This window comes from Medicago sativa, chromosome 5 (assembly GCF_051527215.1).
Source record: "Medicago sativa cultivar Bolivia chromosome 5, Bolivia_mono, whole genome shotgun sequence".
NCBI lineage: Eukaryota > Viridiplantae > Streptophyta > Magnoliopsida > Fabales > Fabaceae > Medicago > Medicago sativa.
In genome coordinates, this window is record NC_140753.1 from 7,058,548 (window position 1) to 7,079,803 (window position 21,256).

Here is a 21,256-nt window from a genome sequence, read left to right on the forward strand (position 1 = left end):
AGGTCTAGATGCCCATTTGTCAAAGAAGGTTTTGGTTAAATCAGGACTGATTAGAGGAATACGACTAGACTTAGACACAGATAGATTATGAGATTTACCCCTTTTTGAAACTGACTGCTTGATCTGAGAAAGTTCTGAGTCTTCAGTGAGCTTCCTCTTTCCCTTATTCCTGATTCGAGAGCTTTCCCGAGAACGTTCTGGAGCAGCTTGAGCTTCTTGTTGCACAGGAGACTGTGGAACTTCCTTTGGAATTTCGATTGGAGAAGGAGGTTTCTCAGGGACGATTGTTGATTGTGGTTCAATTTCAACAGCATTATAGGGATTAGGAAAAGATTCGCTTTCCTTTTCTATTGGAGGAGCGATTGTTTCCTTAGTGAGAGGAGTAGTTTCCTTAAGAGTAGGAAGAGGAATGACATTCTCAGAAGTAGGATTAGGTTGTTGAACAGTTTCTTTTTGGACAACATCATCATCATCATCGCTGATTACATGTACTGTGTTGTCTACTACATTTGTCTTCTTCTTTCCTATTAACCTTTGCGATTTCCTTGGAGCCAAATTTGGAGCTGAGGTTGCTTTCTTTGGTTTAGATTTAAGGTGAGGAGGGGTTTGATTCAAATTAGGAGCAGAGGCTTGAAAGAGAGGTGGAAGCATGAAGTTTAATGGCATGGCCCTTACTGGAAGAGAGGGTTTGGTTGGAGTGGGTTCAGGAAGTGAAGAAGGTTCTTCAACAATGTTAGGGTTTGAAGATGGTTTAGGGTTAGGCTCAGTTTGAGGAGAAGAATGAGGAGTAGCTTTGGTTGGAATTTGGTAGTCAGAAGATTCTGGTGAGGCCGGTGGAGGGTTCATCGGAGAGGATGGCCGTGACGGTGGTGAGGGAGGTGATGGAGAGCGAGGAGGAGAAGGTGAAGGTGAGGGGGTCCTAAAGTTTGCATGGTTCCCTTTGGTTCTAGCCATGAATTTTGATGAGTGTTGGTTTGATTTTTCTGGAAGAATAAGAGCAAGTTTTATAGAGAAGATGGAGAGGTAATGTTTTAGTTCTTTGGTGGTTTTGAAGAAAAGAAGTAATGGAACCGGTTTTAGAGATAGAGAGGGAAGGAAATATTGATTTGATTGAAGGTGGTTTTGGGCGCAGGAGAGAGATAGGTGGGCCAGACCAAGTGATGTGATTAGCATCAATTTAGTGTTGGGAAGAGAAATATAATATTTTTAGAAAAAGCTAATGATGCATTTAGTTAGCCTAAGTGGGAAGATTAACCAAATTTTTGGACGTGAGTCCCAAGTTTACACACATAACATCAAGAGTGTTCACAGAATGTTCTTTATGGATTTTTATGAGGATTTTGAATAATATTTAATTTTTCTTTTATAAAATTAAATCTATCTTCTACAAGAGGTTTAGTGAATATATCTGCTAATTGATTTTCAGTGTCAACAAAAATTAATTCAATTTCCTTTTTGTTCACATGATCTCGAATAAAATGATGTTTTATTTCAATATGTTTTGATCTTGAATGTTGAATGGGGTTTTTTGATAAATTTATAGCACTAGTATTATCACAAAATACTGGAATATTTGTGTACCTTTTTGAGAAATCTTCGAGTTGATTTCTTATCCATAATACCTGAGAGCAACAATTTGCTGCTGACACGTATTCTGCTTCAGTGGTTGATAAAGCGATTGTGTTTTGTTTTCTACATGACCAACTGACAAGTGCATTTCCAAGAAACTGACATGCACCACTTGTACTTTTTCTTTCGATTTTGTCTCCAGCATAGTCAGCATCACAATACGCTATTAAATCAAAAGAAGAACCTTTTCTATACCAAAGGCCAAGATCAGTAGTACCAACTAGATATCTAAAAATTCTTTTTACAGCAGTTAAATGAGATTCTCTAGGAGACGTTTGAAAACGTGCACATAGTCCAACTGCAAAGACAATATCTGGTCTACTAGCAGTTAAGTACAACAGAGATCCAATCATGCCTCTGTATTCTTTTTCAGAAATATTTTTTCCGTTTTCATCTTTGTCTAAACTTGAAGACGGATGCATGGGAGTTACCATTATTTTGGCTTCATTCATTTTATATTTTTTGAGAAGATCTTTAATATATTTTTCTTGACAAATAAATATTCCGTTTGATTCTTGTTTAATTTGTAAACCGAGAAAAAATCTTAATTCTCCCATCATACTCATTTCAAATTCACTTTGCATGAGACCGGAAAATTCTTCACACATTTTTTCATTTGTTGATCCAAATATAATATCATCAACATATATTTGAACAATAAGAAAATTTGTTTTATCATCTTTTCTAAAAAGTGTTGTGTCAATTGTTCCTCTAGAAAAATTATTTTTGATTAAGAATGTACTTAACCTCTCATACCAAGCTCGAGGAGCTTGCTTTAGACCATATAGTGCCTTTGTTAGTTTAAAGACATGATGAGGTTTATTTGTGCTTTCAAAACCGGGAGGTTGGTGCACATAAACTTCTTCATTTAAGAATCCATTTAAAAATGCACTTTTAACATCCATTTGAAAAAGTTTAATGTTTTTATGAGATGCATATGCAAGAAGAATACGAATTGCTTCTAACCTTGCCACTGAAGCAAAAGTTTCATCATAGTCAATACCTTCTTGTTGATTATATCCTTGTGCAACAAGTCTAGCTTTATTTCTAATGACTTTACCTTCTTCATCTAGTTTGTTTCTGAAGACCCATCTTGTTCCAATTACACTTTGATCTTTAGGTTTAGAAACAAGAGTCCATACCTCATTTTTTTCAAATTGAGATAGTTCTTCTTTCATGGCATTTATCCATGATTCTTCACATATTGCTTCCTTTATATTTTTTGGTTCGATATGTGATATCATTGCCATGTTACCATCATTGTTCATAAAAGATCGTCTTGTTCTTATCCCATCAGATGTATCTCCAATGATTTGCTCAGGAGGATGATCACCAATGGTCTTCCAACTTCTTGGTGGTTCTTGTGGAGACTGTTCTTGATTGTCTTCATTTTCTTTTTGAGAAATTTCTTCTTCATCTTCTTTGTTAATTATTAGATCATCGAATTCATCAAAGACAACATGCATACTAATTTCCATAGTTTGGTTTCTTAGATTAAAAATTCTGTATCCTCTGGAATTTGTTGCATATCCTAGAAATATTCCTTTATCTGATTTTGAATCAAATTTTCCTAGATTTTCTTTATCATTTAAAATATAACAATAACACCCAAAAATGTGAAAATAAGAGATGTTAGGTTTTTTATTTTTCCAAAGTTCATATGGGGTTTTGTTCAAGATTTTTCTGATAGAGACACGATTTATAATATAGCAAGAGGTATTTATGGCTTCAGCCCAAAAATATTTTTCTACATTTGATTCACTAATCATTGTTCTTGCCATTTCTTGTAATGTTCTATTTTTTCTTTCAACTACTCCATTTTGTTGAGGAGTTCTTGCGCATGAAAAATTGTGTGATATTCCTTGTTCATCAAAAAAGTTTTTAAAATATGCATTTTCAAATTCTCCTCCATGATCACTTTTTACAGAAATGATTTTTAATTCTTTTTCATTTTGAACTAATGTGCAAAAAGTTTTAAATGCTTCAAAAGCTTCATCTTTATGTTTTAAAAATAACACCCATGTATATCTGGAAAAATCATCAACTATAACAAATCCATATTGTTTTCCACTTAGACTAGCAGTTCTAACAGGGCCAAATAAATCTATGTGAAGAATTTCGAGAGGCCTTTGAGTAGAAATATCATTTATAGGTTTAAAACTGCTTTTAACTTGTTTTCCTCTTGTGCATGCTTCACATATTTTATCTTTTTCAAAATTTATTTTTGGAAGCCCTCTAACTAGATTAAGTTGAGAAATTTTTGAAATAGTTTTCATACTTACATGTCCAGCTCTTTTGTGCCAAATCCATTTGTCTTTTTCAAAACCCATAAAACATGATTCGGCTGGAAGATCATCTAAGTATAAAACATATAAGTTCTTTATTCTAGAACCGGTGAAAAAAGTTTTTCCTGAGGATATTTGTTTTACTTCACATATGTTGGTTTTAAAACTAACTTCAAAACCACTATCACATAATTGACTTATGCTTAGCAGATTGTGTTTTAATCCTTCAACATATTGAACATTTTCAATTTTTGCAGTATTTTTCTTACCAATAATACCTTTACCTTTAATTTTACCTTTGTCATTATTTCCAAAGGTAACCAGTCCTCCTTCTTTCTTTTCGAAGGAGATGAAACATTGTTTATCCCCTGTCATGTGCCTTGAACAACCACTGTCCAAGTACCATGGCTTTTTCCTTGCATTTTGAGAGGATTCCTGCATTTTGAGTTAGTTGTCCCTTAGGTACCCATGATGAATTGGGTCCTTTGTGGTTAGTTTTCTTAAGCTCAAGATTTTTAATCTTGAGAAAACAATTTATTTCTAAGTGACCTATTCTTTTGCAGTATAAACATTCTTTTCTTTTCAATCTAAGAGAATGTTCTTGAGAATGTTCTGGGTTCATTTGATGAGAATGTTCTAGTCTTGTTTCTCTTTTCTTATGAAAGCAAAACCTTTCAAGATGTCCATTTTTGTTACAAAAGGAACATTTCATTTTATCCTTTTCAGGTATAAAGAAATTTTCATATATTTTTTGGTTTTTGGAAATATCAAAACCTAAACCAGCTTTATCAAATATTCCTGCTTGAGAACCCATAATATTTTGAAATGTTTCAGTTGATTTGATAAAATGATTAAGATCATTTCTGAGTTCTTTAATTTCGATTTTTAGCAAATCATTTTCAGTAACTTTAGAAGTTTCTGGAAATTTATTTTTGCTAAGGTTTTTGATTTTTTCAGTTGCTTGAAAATATGAATCTTGCAAGTTTTGAATGATTTTCTTTTGATTATCGTTCAAGACTTGAAGTTTTTCTTTTTCTTCTTTTATCTCAAGAACTTCTTTTTGTAGAGAATGACATTTGTTTGTTAAGAAATTTGAGTCGAATAAAAGACTATCAATTGTATTTTCTAGATCCTTATTGTTAGTAATAATTTGTTCTTCATTATCAATAGTAAAATCTAAAAGAGGTTTGTCAAAGAGAAATACCTCGTCATTTTCTGAGTTTGCCATTAGACAAAGATTTGCTTCAATGTCTTCTTCTTTTGGTTCTTCAAGATCATCCCATGTAAACATGGATTTTGAGTAGGGCGGTTTCTTCTGACTCTTCTTGTTTAGTGGGCATTCATTTTTGTAGTGTCCTTGTTTGTTGCATCCATAGCAGGTTACTTGACTTTTGTCTGTATCTCCTTTAGGATTTTCTTTTCTATTTGGAAAGTATCTTTTTATTTGATCTCTTCTTCTAATCATTCTTTGAATTTTCTTTGTGATGAGTGCTAGTTCATCTTCTGCTTCTTCTTGAATGATTTCTTCTTCTTCGGTTTCTTTGATCTCTTCATTTTGTGTGGGTGAAATTTCTTGATCATTTTGGGAAGCTTTTAGAGCGATCATTTTGCCTTTTCTTATTGGTTTATCTTCTTGAAGTAATGTCTCATGAGCTTTTAGTGATCCGATGAGATCTTCAAGAGCTAAAGTGTTTAGGTCTTTAGCTTGAGTGATTGCAGTGACCATGGGTCTCCATTGAGTTGGAAGACACCTCAGTATTTTTCTTATTCTGTCGTGGGTAGAATAAGTTTTTCCAAGTGATCTTAGTTCATTGACTATAGATGTGAATCTAGAGTACATTTCATCAATGTTTTCATCTTCAATCATTTCAAATATTTCAAACTTTCTAACACCAATGTCAATTCTTGTTTCTTTAACATGGCTTGTTCCTTCATGATGAACCTTGAGAGTATCCCACACCTGTTTTGCAGTATCGCATTCATCAACTCTTTCACTTTCTTCCATGCTTAGTGCACATGATAGAAAGAGTCGAGCTTTAGAATTTAAGAGTATTTTTTCTTTATCTTCTTTTGTCCATGAAGCCTCTGGTGTAATTACTTTTGTTTTAGTAATGTCATCAGTTGTCATAGGTATATGGTTTCCGTCAGTTATTATTTTCCACATATCCACATCTTGAGATCTTAAGAATAGTTCCATTTTTCCTTTCCAATAGTAATAGTTTTTACCATTGAAGTATGGTGGTCTAGTACATGAGAGACCTTCTGGTATGTATTTTTCTTTTGACATTGCTTCTTTCTGAATCTTTTTCCAACACGTGTTAAGTGTTTTTTGTTTGGAACCGGGCTCTGATGCCAATTGAAGTAGCAATAAACGTCACAAGAAAGGGGGGTTTGAATTGTGACCCTTTTTAAATTTTAATTCTGAAAAGAAAATTAAGTATATGTATGCTTAAGAAAGTTCTTGGTTAGTGTTACGTGAGTAATAATAGAATATTATAATATTAGGACCAGAGAACTCTGGATAATAAAATAAGTAAAAGGACCAGATAGTTCTGGAATAAAAGACTGAAATAAATAAAGCAGTAAAGGACCAGAATATTCTGGATATATAACTGAAATAAATAAAGCGATAAAGGACCAGAAGGTTCTGGATAATTAATTAAGTAGTAAGTTAATTATTTAATTTTAGTTTAAGGACCAGAACACTCTGGAAAATTAATATGATTAGTTATAGTTATATGTGACGGCCAGAATATAAGAGATAAGAGAAGAGAGAGAACACAAGAGATTTATCCTAGTTCACCCAACGTGGGCTACGTCTAGTCCCCACACTTTCAGTGTGAGATTTTTCCACTATAGTTTCAAGCCACCAAATCGTCCTTAGTAGCACTACAGTTCTTGATCACACCAGATCAGTCTAGTCACAATTCTTGATCACACCAGATCAGTCCTATCTCAAACTATTAAGCCCAATAGACTTGAGATCTAAATACAAATTGTTTATGAGAGGTTTAGGTTGTGGATCCTATTTTCTCAACACTTGTTTGAGATTATGATAAAACAAACTTAAAGGATTATGATCCAAATCTAGTGTAAGAGTAGAAGTTTGTTTGTTTGTAGTTGAAGAGCTTGAAGAACTTTGATGAATATTCTTGATTGATATTCACGTGAGAGAGACAATTGATTTTGCTTTGAGAGATTATGTATTCTTGTTTGTAAGCTCTTGAGAAACTTAGTGGAGGTATGCTTGCTTTTATAGAAGCTTTGAACTTCATGCTTCAAAGACAAAGCCAGCTGTGTTGTCCTTCCATAAAACATCCCATGTGCGTGTGTTTTCTTTCTTTGAAGTGCAAGGATGCAAAAAATGAACTCTTTGTGAGTTGCAGAATGTTCTTGAGAACATTCTTTGAGTTCCAGCTGTTTACAGCAAGCATACACGTAAAGGATCACCAGCTGTGATGTGGTGGCCATGTGAACTGGTCCTTATCTTTGTTGTACTTTCAGCAGACCATCTTGAGAACATTCTTTGTTTGTTGTGTAAGCTTCACCAGAACCTTCTTCTTGTGCAGCTTTAATTCTTTCTTCTTTCCTTTAAGACTCACGTGAGTCTTTGGCCTTTTGTCATTGAATATTCTTTTTGTTGCCAAGCCTTTCCTTGTCATTAGATTGCTTCCTTTTTAATGTTATTTATCAAAGGTATCTTTTTATCCTTTTTTAGTGAAACAAAGGGAACAATATTTTCTTGCTTTCAAATGATGCACGTGCTGTAGCAGAAAGTGCACTTGTGTCTTTTTGCTCTTTTGCTTTGATGAGATATTTATAAGCTTAGAATGTTCTTCTCTTTAACAAGAACATTCTTCATGAAACAATTCTCACAAAACATATTAGTAGATAACAAGTAAAAAACATATATAATGTTTGTGATCTTTAAAACATCAAATAAGGATTTTGTCCTCAACAATAATGACTTCTGAAGAACAGTTACTCCATGATCCCCTTCACGTGGTCTCATGTTTCATGTTTGTCTCCTTTGTCTTTGGACCGTCATAATATTCCTAAAGTCTTAAAGGCCCTCTAGAAAGGATTCAACATTTCGCCTTGTTCCAAGACTCGTGCTTGGGGGGCTATGGACCGTCATAATAGCCCTAAAGGCTTAAAGGCCCTCTAGAAAGGATTCAACACTTCGCCTTGTTCCAAGACTCGGGCTTGGGGGGCTATGGACCGTCATAATATTCCTAAAGACTTAAAAGCCCTATAGAAAGGCTCAAATCCCTCTAGAAAGGCTTAGAGGTCCTCCAGAAGGGCTCTTGAGGCCTAGGCGTGCCATTCCTAGGGCGTCGCCTTTCTTAGCTTCTAGAAACCTCTAGAAACCACCTAAAAGACCAAAAGCCCAGCTTCCTTGGGGCTGAAGTCACGCTAAAATAAGCCCACAAGGAGGCTATAAATACCACCCTTAGGAGCACTCTGAAGGCATCACATAAACAGTCTAAACCCTAGATTCTATTATTGTACTTTTGCAAGTACAGTCTTGTCACTTGTGTACGTATTTTTACGTAACATGAATAATGAGAGGGTTTCCATATTTGTATACTTACTTCATTTATTTTATTGAATCAATAGGTAAGTGTTTTTTTTGACAAAGATGGAAAAAAATGATGCTTATTAATAGGATTGTGTTTCTGGGTTTCAATAAAAATGTGAAAACGAATATCATTTTTGAAATAAAAAGGTACAAATTATATATACTAGGGAAAAGACGGGCACGTGCCGCCTTTCTGCTCTTTTTATTGCGTTAACGTTTGAAAATTATGAACAATTTTTTTTTTTATGAAATTTTGATTTTGATTAAAACTAAAAATATAAATGTTTGTTGCTTTCATGTTATAACAAACGAAACTAATCATGATAATCTATTTTAATGACACCAACAATATAACAAAAAATATAATCTAATTTTTTTTAATGACACCAATAACAAAGTTTATTATATAAAAAGTTGTTTAATGGTATAATTGAGATAATGTTAATGACACCAATAACAATGTTTATTATATAAAAAGTTGTTTAAGGGTATAATTGATATAATGAAAAAGTAAGTATAAATATACTCATATAGTTTGTTACACTTTTTAAATGATAAAAGAAAAGAAAAAACCAGACATATATATCTATATCGTGTTTGTTACATTTTTTTAATATTTAAATTTATTCTTATCTATTTGTTACATCTGTTGTTTTCTTTATATATAGTATAAATTTAGTATATTACAATTAAAATTATATTGAAAATGGTGACATAAATCTCCAAAATATTTTGCGGTTATATTTAAGTTACTATCTAGTGTTATACATTTGTGATTGTGAATATCTCAATTTGTGTGCTATTTTTATTTTATATTTTCTAATCATAATTCATTACTGTGTAAGTAGGGATGAGAATAGGTTAGACTGGCCTATAGGATCTACGACCTAGGCTACGGCATGTCATACTTTTTTTTTCTTAGATAGAGAAGGTTTAGACTTTTTTAGAAGCTTATTTAACTAAAAAGGTCAGACCATAAGCCATATAAAAATCCTCTTAGGCCTATCATGTCTGTCTACTTACGTAAATATGAATAATATATTGTTTATTACTAATATCAATTTTATTATATTTTGTACTTTGAATTAAATTATAAATTTGTTAACCTTTTCAGTAATTTAAACTTATTAGTATACATTTTCTTTTTGCATATTTAAATGTATTATTATAAACTATAATTGAAATATGATATAATATATAGTCAAATTCTCTAAATAATCATGTTAAATATCAAAAAGGAGTTTAATCACATTGATTTATTAATTGGGTAAATTACACAGACCTCCCTTCAGGTTTACTTAAATAACACAAACATCCCCTCTAGTTTTCAAAACTCACTTACCTCCCCTCCTTTTCAACAGTTTCAAATTTATGTTAAATAAAGAATAAAAAAAGAAAAAGAAAAAGAAAAAGAAAAAAGGTTCTCTTCCGTTCCATCACACATTGCCGCTATGAAATTATTCACCAGCTAATAATTCATCTATGGTAGACTCACATGCTTATGGCAGATGGGCTGTTAGCCTCAATAAGGATAAAAACCTAGTTGTTTTGGGATTTGAATATGAAACATTGGAGGAACTTTCCAATGTTTACAAATTGGTTTACCTTAACATTAACAATTGGAAGTGCATTTTCTTTTGAAAGATATGTTTTGGGATTTGAATATGAGAACCTTCCAATGTTTACAGATTGGTTTACCTTAACATTGGAAGTGCTTTTACTTTTGAAAGATATGTTTTGGGATTTGAATATGAAACATTGGAGGAACCTTCCAATGTTTACAGATTGGTTTACCTTAACATTAATGGAAGTGCTAGAATATTAAGAATAATTATCTGTATTGCACCGTCAAATGTTAGATGATATTTATGGTAGATTGTTTGTACCTTTAGGAAAAGAAGAGAAAAGTGAATTGTTTTTGTGTTTTTTTTGTTGTGAACTATACACTCTGATTGAGTGGTCAAATATGAAATGGGTGAAGAACATTATCAGTGGAAGCTACTGCATACTGTCAACGTTTAGGCGTGAAACTGAGAGGGATGGAGATTGCACAAAGACTATAGGAAATAAATTGGCTTGATATTTTAATCTTGAAGCTTTGAAGCCAGATTCCATCAACAAATGATATAGTCATCATCAATGGAGACAAAGATGTTTTTCTTTATACAAAAAAAAAGGTTTTTGTTTTAACTTTTAACTGATGGGAAACGGTGTTAGCTTCAAAGGGAGGTATTTATCTATTTTAAACAAATTTAGGGGAGGTTGGTGTCTACTATAAAACTAGAGGGGATGTTTGTGTTGTTTAAAGAAATCTTAGGGGAGGTCAATGTAATTTTCCCTTAATTTAATAGTATATTAAAACTCAGATCATATTACTTATTTAAAGATGTTCATATGAAATAAGCTTTAAAACATGCTAGCAGACCACATCAAGCTTTCACAAGGCCAGACTCATGCATAAATATAAGTCTATGACAGGGCGCAGGTCAGACTTAGGCTATAAATTTTTTCATCCTATACTTAGGCCTTACAAAGTTTAGCTCGGCTTAACCTATTCTCACCCCTATTTGTGTAATATATCCATTAAACTATTTGTGTAATATATCCAACAAAGGGGTTTTTACATGGATGCTATTGCTGGTATATATTTTTCGAAATTCCTAATAGGAACATGATGCCTTTGGGAAAGGAGAAAAATGCATGTAACTGCGTAGCTCTTACGGTGTGTGTAGGTAACTCAAATTTAAGAAGATGCTGGGTTAGACTTGATAATCAATTTGGATTCATTGTGCAGGCCACGCATACTGTTTCAATTAGTTACTAATCTAGATAAACAAGTTTTTTTTAAGTCAGTTGATAAAAAATATTATATCATTCATTAATAAGCAAAATTTTATGATATAAAATATGAGTGTGTGTGTATATATATATACACCTTCTGTTTCTTTTTACGAATTGTTGCTTCGATAAACAAAAGTTTATATTTAGTTTTTTTTTAAGAGACAAACTTAACTCGTTTCATTAGCAATAATATGGTCAATGCAAGAAAGACTATCAACAAAAAAGATACGTAGCCAAAGATGTGTCCGTTTAAACAAAAGAATAGATGTCTCACTGGCTTGTCACATAGTAAACTCGGCTCTAGAATTGTTAAAACAAGAGAAGAAAATAGATGTTTACAATCAGAAATAATGGCACTTAGCTCAAAAACATCCCTTGTGAAGAATTGAAATGATCAAACAATTGCTTCAAATTTTATTCAAAATCCACATTATCCAATTTGAGCTCTTGAATTCACTCAATAGGTGACATATGATCGCAAACTTCTCCCAAATCCATTGTGCAAATTGGTGAGAACTTTTCTGTTTTAGCAAGGAAAAAAGCTCATGTATCATCTCTTGTTGCATGGTACAAAATTTGCACTTCAACTTATGAAGGCGATATGTGTATTAGATAGAACTAGAGTTTTGAGGCCCTCTAGTTACATCTTTTATATCTAATCCTAGCTAACCTCCAAACCCTAATCCCACTAACCCAACCCTAATTACTTGGCGCCCCCAACTAATGAAATTTGAATTTCAAATACCCTCCCAAATTACAATCGGCTTGGAAAACTAACCAGAGTAATGCTTTGCCCTAATAAATGTTGTTTTCATTTCCTAAGCCCTTGCAACCTTATAGCTTTCTTATTGAAAGTGCCTATAAATTACTCATATCCTGATCACATCTCACCAAAGCTAATGTTCGGTTTCAACCAGTTGAGTGATGGCAAACAATGATATCTGAAACTTGCTATCATTCAACTGTTTGACTGGTTTGTCTGTTTGTTAACCTATCTTCCCTTCCATTTACTGTTATTATGCATGGTTTCTGACAGGATCTTTGTTTCTATTTTTTTTCCAGCACCATTGAATCCGAATCCTGTGGATGAGTTGGACCGGCGGGTTGTCAATAAGCTGAGGATGAAGTACAAGACTTACCTAATAGAGTTTGATGTTGATCACGTTAGTCCAGTTTTCTTTCATGTGTGTTTTTGTTTCGAAACAATTATTGACCGGTGTAAATTTTATTACTTATTTTTTTGTTGAATCTTTGCACTTTTAGGGTATAGTCATGCTGCCAACCATGTTTGGACATAAGGATCAAAGATAGGTTTGGTAAGACAAATCGTTGTCCAACATTTACCCGTCCATTGAAGTTTAAAATTGAAATAAACTACAATCCAACATTATAACGTTCCCATATCCTACCACTATAATAGTTTCTTTAATCACTATATAATGTGCTCTAAATGTCTAATATCTTATAAGTTTAAGAGTAGCATAAGTTACGTCAAATGAAATGTGGGATTTTATCATAATGCTAATGAGTACATTTTATGTAATTTTTAATTATATATTTTGTCAATCTTGGTATAGTTAAATATTTTTATCACTATTGTATGATAAGCATGCTAATTGTATGATGTTTATATATGGAAATACTCCTCCGTCCCTATATGTAAGCACCCTTTTATTAGAGGAAAATGGTGCTTACATATAGGGATGGAATTAGCAATGCATACACCTCATTCATTTTGTCCACCGTAATTAATTCTCTGAGTTTAGTGGGAAGCATAAAATTGTTAGTTGCAGAAAATTATTAATGAAAAATCTGGACTCTCTTTGTTAATAATTAGTTATTGAGGATTTTTAGTGTGGGAATACTAAACAGCCAATTTAGAACTACTACCCTTCATGATGAGTTGTGCGCATTTATTAGCATAACTTGGTTTACTACACTCTCTTTGAGCACTGTATATGATGTATTAACTTCTGATGTTGAGAATTGTATAATCTTTATCCAAATAAAATCACAATTGTCATAAGTTAAAAATATCTTATAGCTGCAGCTTCCTTGAAAAAAAGTCAGAGAATTCACGACATAACAATGACTCCTATCATAACAATTAGTAGCTCATTAACCTTGCTTATTCTCATTATCATTTCCAGATGTTATAGGACACGTTGTTGAGAGGGATGCCTTGAAAGTCAAAGAGATTAATGGCAAAAGAAGCAACCTTATTGACGTTACTTTGGAAGACCATGAGTGAGTGTTGACACGGTTTATTATTTATGTGCGTCTGATGAAAATAACCAAATTTAAAAGAAACATCTTTAAATTGTTTAACGTTCTAATGCTTTTTACGAAACTAAGCTAATTCTTGATGATGATTTCCGACAAGGCAAGAAATAGTTCGTGCACCAATAAATTCTTAATCGTTGTGGAATCATTGTGAAGTTATGACACTTACAACTAATATGTGGCTTTTACGTGGTTGCTCAAGTGATGACGTCGAGGAAAGGAAAAAATTTAGTGAGTGGGTTTTGGGGATTGGCGATGGAAGTGTTGGAGAAATAAATGATCAAGATACAAAAGTACGAATTCCTGATGATTTACTTCTAAATAATTTTGGTGATCATATCGCATCTATCGTCGTTACATTTATCCATCTCTTCTAGATAATATGCATGAACCATCGTTTTTCTAAGATCGAGCTATATTATCTCCCAGAAATGCGACTGTTAAGAAAATAAATGAGCATGTTATGTCTTTAATCCCTGGCGAAGAAAAGACATATTTGAGTTGTGATTCTCCTCTTTCAAGCAACTCAATGGTTAACAGGCCAGATGATGTACACACCCTTGAATTTTTGAACACTATTACTGCTTTTGGTATTCCAAATCATAAGATAAAGTTGAAAGTAGGAGTGCCAATTATTATGCTGATGAGAAATCTAGAACCGATCGCTGGTTTGTGCAACGGAACTAGGTTGATAGTTACCAAGATGGGTAGATATGTTCTTGAGGCTAAGGTCATAACCGGTGACAACATGGGAGAGAAGGTTTACATACATAGATTATCACTAAGTCCTTCTGATGCAAGGATTCCTTTCAAGTTTCAACGCCGACAATTCCCTATATATGTGTCGTTTGCAATGACAATCAACAAATTTCAAGGCCATACATTGAAACAAGTGGGAATATATCTTCCTCAACCTGTTTTTTCACATGGCCAACTATATGTTGCAATCTCGAGGGTTACGTCAAGAAGCAGTTTGAAGATCTTGGCTATTAACAAGTATGGAAACACCGTTAACGAAACTACAAAGGTTGTGTTTAGAGAGGTTTTTAGGAACGTTTAAAACAATTATTATGATGTAAGGTTGTTTGTGTTCATTACTATAACATAATTGTTTTGTGTTTTATCAAACATTGATATATTATTCGACATGTAATGTTTCCAATTGTTTATGACCCGTGCAGCAGCACGGGTGAAAAGTCTAGTGGTTTATTATATTACCTCCCCTATTTGGGTTAGGATTAAAATAAATATTTCTTTGTAAATTTATATGACTTATCGATCAAGCATTTTGGATTCCCAATGTAAGAGGGGGTGATTTTGGGTGTTATGAATTTATTTTCTATGGTTTAGTATGGTAGAAATCCATGCATGTTTAATGGTAAAATAATATGTTGGAGAGCTGCTCTAATATTATCATTTCTAGTTTTTTGTTTTTTGGTTTGCGGCTGTCAGGTTTTGCTTGTGGAAGCTTCGGCTGGTTCTTTGCTGTTTCTTTTTGGCTGCTCTTTAGTTTGTTCAGGTGGTATGGTATTTTAGCAGCAGCTTGGTTGTGGAGCTTAGAGGTTTTGGTGGTTGTTAGCTTCCTTGGACACTTTTAGTCTTGACGCAGGGGTATGCTAGTGGTTTGTATCTTGTATATGTTTGCGTCATTTCTCTTGAATTGTTGTCCTTTTTTAGGTGTGGTTTTTAAAGGGGTTTTTGTTCGAGCCACGTTATACGGCAACCGATTTCCCCTTCTGTATTTTTTTTTCTCCACCCAAGCCTATTAGTGCGCCTTGCACGGGTTCGTTGGTTAATAAAATTTTGCCAATTCAAAAAAAAAAAAGTTTTTTGTTTTTTGACATCATTGAGTTTTTCATTCTTAAAGCTTTTGTTGTGGAGGTTCATTCTCTAAAGCTCCGTTTGGGAGTTTAAAAGGGAGGGGAATAGAGAGTTTTGGAGGTTTAAAATATATAGAAAAATATAAAAAAATTTAACATTTTTTGAAAGAACAATTTTTTAGAGAATAATAAACTACTCCATCCAGTCACATTTATAAGCATAAAACACATTTTTAGATACATTAATTATTCAATGTATCTGAAAAGCTGTTTTTTTGCTTATAAATATAACCGGAGGGAGTAATGTTTATGATTAATATATTTTTAATTTTAGAAATATGATCACAACATAGATTGAATTTGAAAAATTCCTATAAACCCTCTAAAACCTCTCAAAACCCTCCTCCAATACAATTTTTTAATCCCCAAATAAGGGAATTTTGTATTATGAATAAAAAATTAACCTTCAAAACCCTCTCCTTCTGATGTCTTTTATTTCTTCCACTTGCTAATTCTTTTTTTCCAAAACCCTCTCCCCCCTTCTCTCCCCTCTAAACTCCCAATCAAAGCCTTAACTCTATAGTTATAGAGGTTATGTGCCATCCCGCCAGTTTTCCTCAGGTTAAATGCAACATTGATGGTATAGTTCATGGTGTTCCCGATCAGGCTGCTTGTGGTGGCATTTTTTTTAAATTTTCAATTCAATTAAGAAACATATAGTAGACAACTAAATGCATATAAATTTTTTCCAATTAACTTAACACTTGATTTTTTTTTATACGGTGTTTGTATGAGATGTCCATTATCTATGTCTAAATATATCTTATATTAAAAATATTCTTTCCAAAATAAAAAAATGTCTGCTTGTACCTTAAGATCCGAGCCATGGATATCATAGCAGTAGAGCATCTGATGATCTCTTTCCAAGGAGTAATACACAGGAAAAGGTTCTCTCCCTTTGTGCCACTAGGTGAGTTAAGTACTAGATTATGTTAAATTTGATGATCGTACAGTCTGGATTAGATAGTGTTTGGGATTTTGATGCCTTAATTAATTGTTGACAACCCATAAACATGTTTATAATCCTCTTTTTATATACATAAAAAGTTCAGCTCCTTTTTTAAATTGCTTTTAAAGATCTCGTTCCACTTAAAAGTTTTACCGAGTTAACAAATAATTTAAGCTATTTAAACAATTTCCATTGATCCAATCCTTATAGCCCAAGTAGCTATAATCAAATAGGTATTTTTTTTTTATTATTAGAGAAAATAGGTATTCTTCTATGATCATAAAATCAAATGAATAATATTCGGACAAACATATACATAAAGAGACTTATCCTTAAAATATTAAATCTTTTTTTTATCAATTTCTTTTTTATGATTAGAAAAATTTATAAAAAAGAAATTGATAAAAAAAAGATTTATCAATTTGATTGTGTTCAATCACTGTTTATTTGATTGTGTGACCATGAAAGAATACTTCATAATCAAATGAGGGTATATACTGGAGCCATTATTGGAGTGCATTGTTGAAGAAAAACGACTTTTTGATGGTGACGGATTCAGAATTTTTGAATAATGGAGGCACCATACATAAAAATTTGTAGCATTAATAATTGTTCTCTATAATTTTTTATAGGGAAATGTTAACGAGTGCCCCCGGGGCACTCTTTAAGGACTTTAATTAGTAAGTTTTTTATGAAAAATTGTGTATTGAGTGCATTGGAAATTGTAATAGTTGACTTTTTAAATGAATAATTGCTAAATTTAGGATGCTTAAAGAGTGCCCCGGGGGCACTCAAGACCCTTTTTTATATTATAGAAACTTTGAATGATTTTCTCATTTTCAATATCAATAAAAATATATTTCTTTATATAAATAACTAAATAATTATTTAACTGTTCATCTTCCATTCAATTTCACATCTGATTCTTGATAATATTCATATTATCAAGAAAGAATTTGAGATATATGATAATATGTGTGGACCAAGAGAGAAATGATTTGTGAAAAGTGTGAGTCATATGATCAAAATATCAACTATTGAAATATTATACTACTAAAAAAAGTTTCTAAATTTTTTGTGTAGGCACATGCCCACACATCCAACAACAAACATCCGTCCCTGCTTTTTGACAGCAGAATTATAACAATCTCTTTTAATATTTTTTTGAATACTTTTGCAATGACTTAAGATATGGAATCTAAAAAGTAATAGAAAAAATAGTGATAAACACATAAAAAATAGAGATAAACACAAGTATGTTTTTCACCATTGAATCAATAAGGAACATACTTCATTCGATCCAACAATGCGATTTATTGATCCAAATAATAAAAACTAATGCGGATGATGCAAGACATGTTTCAAAGTGATCTCTTATTTTATAAAAGTTATACTAAAATAATCATATTCTTATAAAGAGTAATGTTGAGACATTTAAAAAAAAATATATACACATTTTTCAACGCATATACTTTGATTGATTACAAATTACATAGATCCCACTTAATTTATGAGATTTGCATGAATTAGTAATATTCATGTGAATTTAACTAATCAAATAAATTGTGTTAAGAATGTAAAATATATAAATAAAATAAAGATAAGAAAGAATAATATGCAACTTTTTGTAGCAAGTCTAATTTATCCTTGAACGCTATTATTGTGGAGGTACCTGATACTCTTTATAAAGGATAATCAAGGCAACTTCGTTCACTCACACTATTAGGAGACAAAGGTATGGATGTCATTTTCACTTCAGATTATGATTGAATTGCATATGTGGTGATTTCAACTAAATTCCAGATTTTACTATCTTTTTCAGGGTCATTGGTCCATAGCTGTCTTGCAATTTAACTCTAGTTAGAAATTTCAAGCTAGCAAAATGACATCAAACGATGAGTCATGGACAAGTTGGTTGTGTGATTTGGTAAATAAAATTTTGATTTTATTCAACCACACAATTTTGTTTGCACTTTTTTTGGATCTTTTCATTTATTTTACATAAACTCTTGTGACTTTCCACAGGAACCAGAAGATTACAAAATCATCAATGACATTAACATAGCCCCTATGTCACTGCAACAATCTTTCTCTGGTGGTAGCCATTGCTCTCACACAACCTCAAACACTACGAGCAATTCCTCAGGAGATGTTAACTGCTTTGAGAGGCCTACAAAGACACTTAAGACCAACCCTTCAAACATAGGGTACCCTTCCTTACCAAAAAAAGATTCTTCCCATTCTTACATTCTTTGCTTTGACAATGAGAATCAAGAACCAAAACTAGAACCAATGTTGAACATTGATTCAACTTTGAAACCAAAAGGCAAGGTTTTTAATCATGGGAAATCTTTAACCTCAAAAGGGTCCTTAGAAAACCAAAAAAAGGGACCAAAACGCAATATTCAAGAGAGCAAGAAGACTGATTCAGCTGCCAGAAATGCTCAAGATCACATACTTGCTGAGAGAAAGAGAAGAGAAAAAATTAGTCAAAAGTTCATAGCTCTTTCAGCACTCCTTCCAGACTTGAAAAAGGTTCAATTTTTTTTTAATCAAATTAATTTTCCTCTTGATTTGTTAAACAAATTAATGATACTAATTAATGGTTACTCATTAATCATTTGGATATAGATGGATAAGGCTTCTGTATTAGGTGATGCTATAAACCATGTGAAACAGCTTCAAGAAAAAGTGAAGCTATTGGAAGAAAAGAACCAAAGGAACAACGTAGAATCTGTGGTATACGTTGAGAAGACAAAGTCATGTTCTTCAGATGAAGATGTTTCAGACACCTCATCAAATTCTGGCTATGGTAATTGTTGTCACACTCACACCTCAAAACCAAGTAGGTCACTGCCTGAAGTTGAGGCAAGAGTGTCAGAGAAAAACGTGCTGATTCGTGTCCATTGTGAGAAACATAAGAGTGTATTGATGAACATAATCCAAGAGATAGAGAATCTTCATCTATCAGTTACTAGTAGTTGTGCATTGCTATTTGGAACCACAAAACTTGACATAACCATCATTGCTGAGGTATGATATTTTCTGCTTCCACTGTTTTAAAAATATAAGTGTCATTTTAGCTTTATGACATTTGATATTGTATACACAATTTTGAAGTTGTTAGATTCTACTATGCATTTATAACAATTGTTAATAGTCAATAATTTAAAGAACACTTATTTTAAAATGGAGGGAGTATATGTTAATGATTTTTTTAACATCAAAATAGGCTTATTTAACAAGATTGACTTGTTCATTTTATTTGCTGCATTTACTTAGTTTGTCTATCTTCTGGTACAAATGCAGATGGATGAGAAGTTCAGCCTAAGCGTGCAGGAGCTAGCTAGAAAACTTCAGATTGTACTATTGTAATGCCTAAGTGATTGAACTCACTTGATTAATAATCTTCATCAAATAATAAATTATTTGAAAGAATCCAATTTTAATTTCAAAGTGCAACAATTTTTTGTCAGAATTTATTTACTTTACCGCGTAACTTTATATTACCAAGATCCACTTCCGTTAGAATAGAAACTGAACTGTTAACGTAAAAAAAGCTTAGTACTAAGCAATAATACATTGTTTTAATGTGTGTCTTCTTTCTTCTCATCAGTACGCCACGTGATGTAGTATTAAAAAGAAATTGTGGTGAGATGGATGGATATAGTTTAGTTGGTCCACACGAATTAAAAGAGCTTAGGTCCCTCATCGTAATGTGAGATTTGACTGAATAACAAAATGGATACCCTTGGAAATCAAGACACGTTTTTGCATATTTAAGGGAGGATAATGAGGATATACCATAGTCGGTATAAAATAATTCACCCTAGTTTAATCGAGAACGTCAAAAAAATTTTAGTGTCAATTAAGTTAGACATCTTTGTCAAAATTCGAACGCAACTTTACAATTGTATCTTTAGGGTCCATTTGATGTGCAGGATAGAGAGACAAGATATGATAACACTATCATAAGCTACTTAAATCCGTTGGTGCATCAATATGATATGATAAATTAAACCTATTAGTAATCCTATCCTATTCATGCTTTGTAGTGTAATTCTTATCCTTAGTTTTTGATGAGTTAGCAACATGACAGGATACAATATCACAAGCCCTTGTTTTCTATTCTTAAAGGAAGCACTTCGACTCCCATCTCACCACTTTTTGAAACAATTCTATTCCAAATGCTATTATTTTTTAAACGTTTCATTCTGAAACAATTTATTCCACATACGATTTATTTTTTCTGCATTCTTGTGTTTCTTCAATTTATCAAACGATCAGGCTGTTATTGTTTCTTTCTTCAATTCTTATTGTTTCAATTTTTCATGATCGGATCAATTTCTTTGTTTTTTTTTTTTTTAACATTTCTTTGATTTATTGTTTCTTTTTTTCTTTCTTTCTATAATTTTTTGATTCGATTATGTTCCTGATTTAGATCTCTAATTTTCTTGCTTCGATTTTCCTAATTTTGTTTGCCTTGGTTTTTGGGAAGTTTTACCCTATACCCCTACATATGTACCTTCACCCCTACAAATCACTTATAATTCCAATTTTGTCCTTTTTATTGTTTAACATTTTACACTTCATTTTTCACCCACACTTTCAACATTTTTGAGTTTAACATGAATGCACCCCTACATACATTCCAAAGACATATTTTCCAGAAAACTATGTCTATTTTATATCTATCAGTTACGGTTCAAATTTTATTTTCAAAAAACTTCAAAGTTAATTTCGTTTGTTTTAAATTTCCAGAAAATTCATGGTTACGTTATCGAAGTTAAAACCGGAAAGCTTTAAG

General features: G+C 32.4%; 2 protein-coding genes and 2 pseudogenes across 2 annotated transcripts; 2 read left to right on the forward strand and 2 right to left on the reverse strand.

Annotated features, from left to right (window-relative positions):
• Positions 1-471: 471 nt before the first annotated feature.
• LOC146919596 (secreted RxLR effector protein 161 pseudogene) lies at positions 472-2,051 on the reverse strand (annotated as a pseudogene).
• A 1,838-nt stretch (positions 2,052-3,889) lies between these two features.
• Positions 3,890-7,862, reverse strand: LOC146919597 (uncharacterized). Its single transcript, XM_085713017.1, has one exon. It carries the CDS (start codon positions 6,199-6,201, stop codon positions 4,276-4,278), a length of 1,926 nt encoding a protein of 641 aa, XP_085569143.1. The 5' UTR covers positions 6,202-7,862; the 3' UTR covers positions 3,890-4,275.
• A 2,116-nt stretch (positions 7,863-9,978) lies between these two features.
• Positions 9,979-14,680, forward strand: LOC146919598 (uncharacterized; annotated as a pseudogene).
• Positions 14,681-18,161: 3,481 nt separating this feature from the next.
• LOC146919599 (transcription factor bHLH19-like) lies at positions 18,162-19,898 on the forward strand. The gene is made up of 5 exons (XM_085713018.1): positions 18,162-18,184; positions 18,272-18,376; positions 18,475-18,984; positions 19,081-19,482; positions 19,759-19,898. The coding sequence occupies exons 2-5, from the start codon at positions 18,332-18,334 to the stop codon at positions 19,822-19,824; spliced, it is 1,023 nt and encodes a 340-aa protein (XP_085569144.1). The 5' UTR covers positions 18,162-18,184; positions 18,272-18,331; the 3' UTR covers positions 19,825-19,898.
• Positions 19,899-21,256: the final 1,358 nt, after the last annotated feature.

Excerpts from the sequence above, each read along its gene's own strand:
- LOC146919599 (XM_085713018.1), top strand. The coding sequence starts at position 18,332 with ATGACATCAAACGATGAGTCATGGACAAGTTGGTTGTGTGATTTG. Across the intron at positions 18,377-18,474 it reads CAAGTTGGTTGTGTGATTTG|GAACCAGAAGATTACAAAAT; the intron begins GTAAATAAAATT and ends GACTTTCCACAG. Across the intron at positions 19,483-19,758 it reads ACATAACCATCATTGCTGAG|ATGGATGAGAAGTTCAGCCT; the intron begins GTATGATATTTT and ends GTACAAATGCAG.
- LOC146919597 (XM_085713017.1), bottom strand. The coding sequence starts at position 6,201 with ATGTCAAAAGAAAAATACATACCAGAAGGTCTCTCATGTACTAGACCA.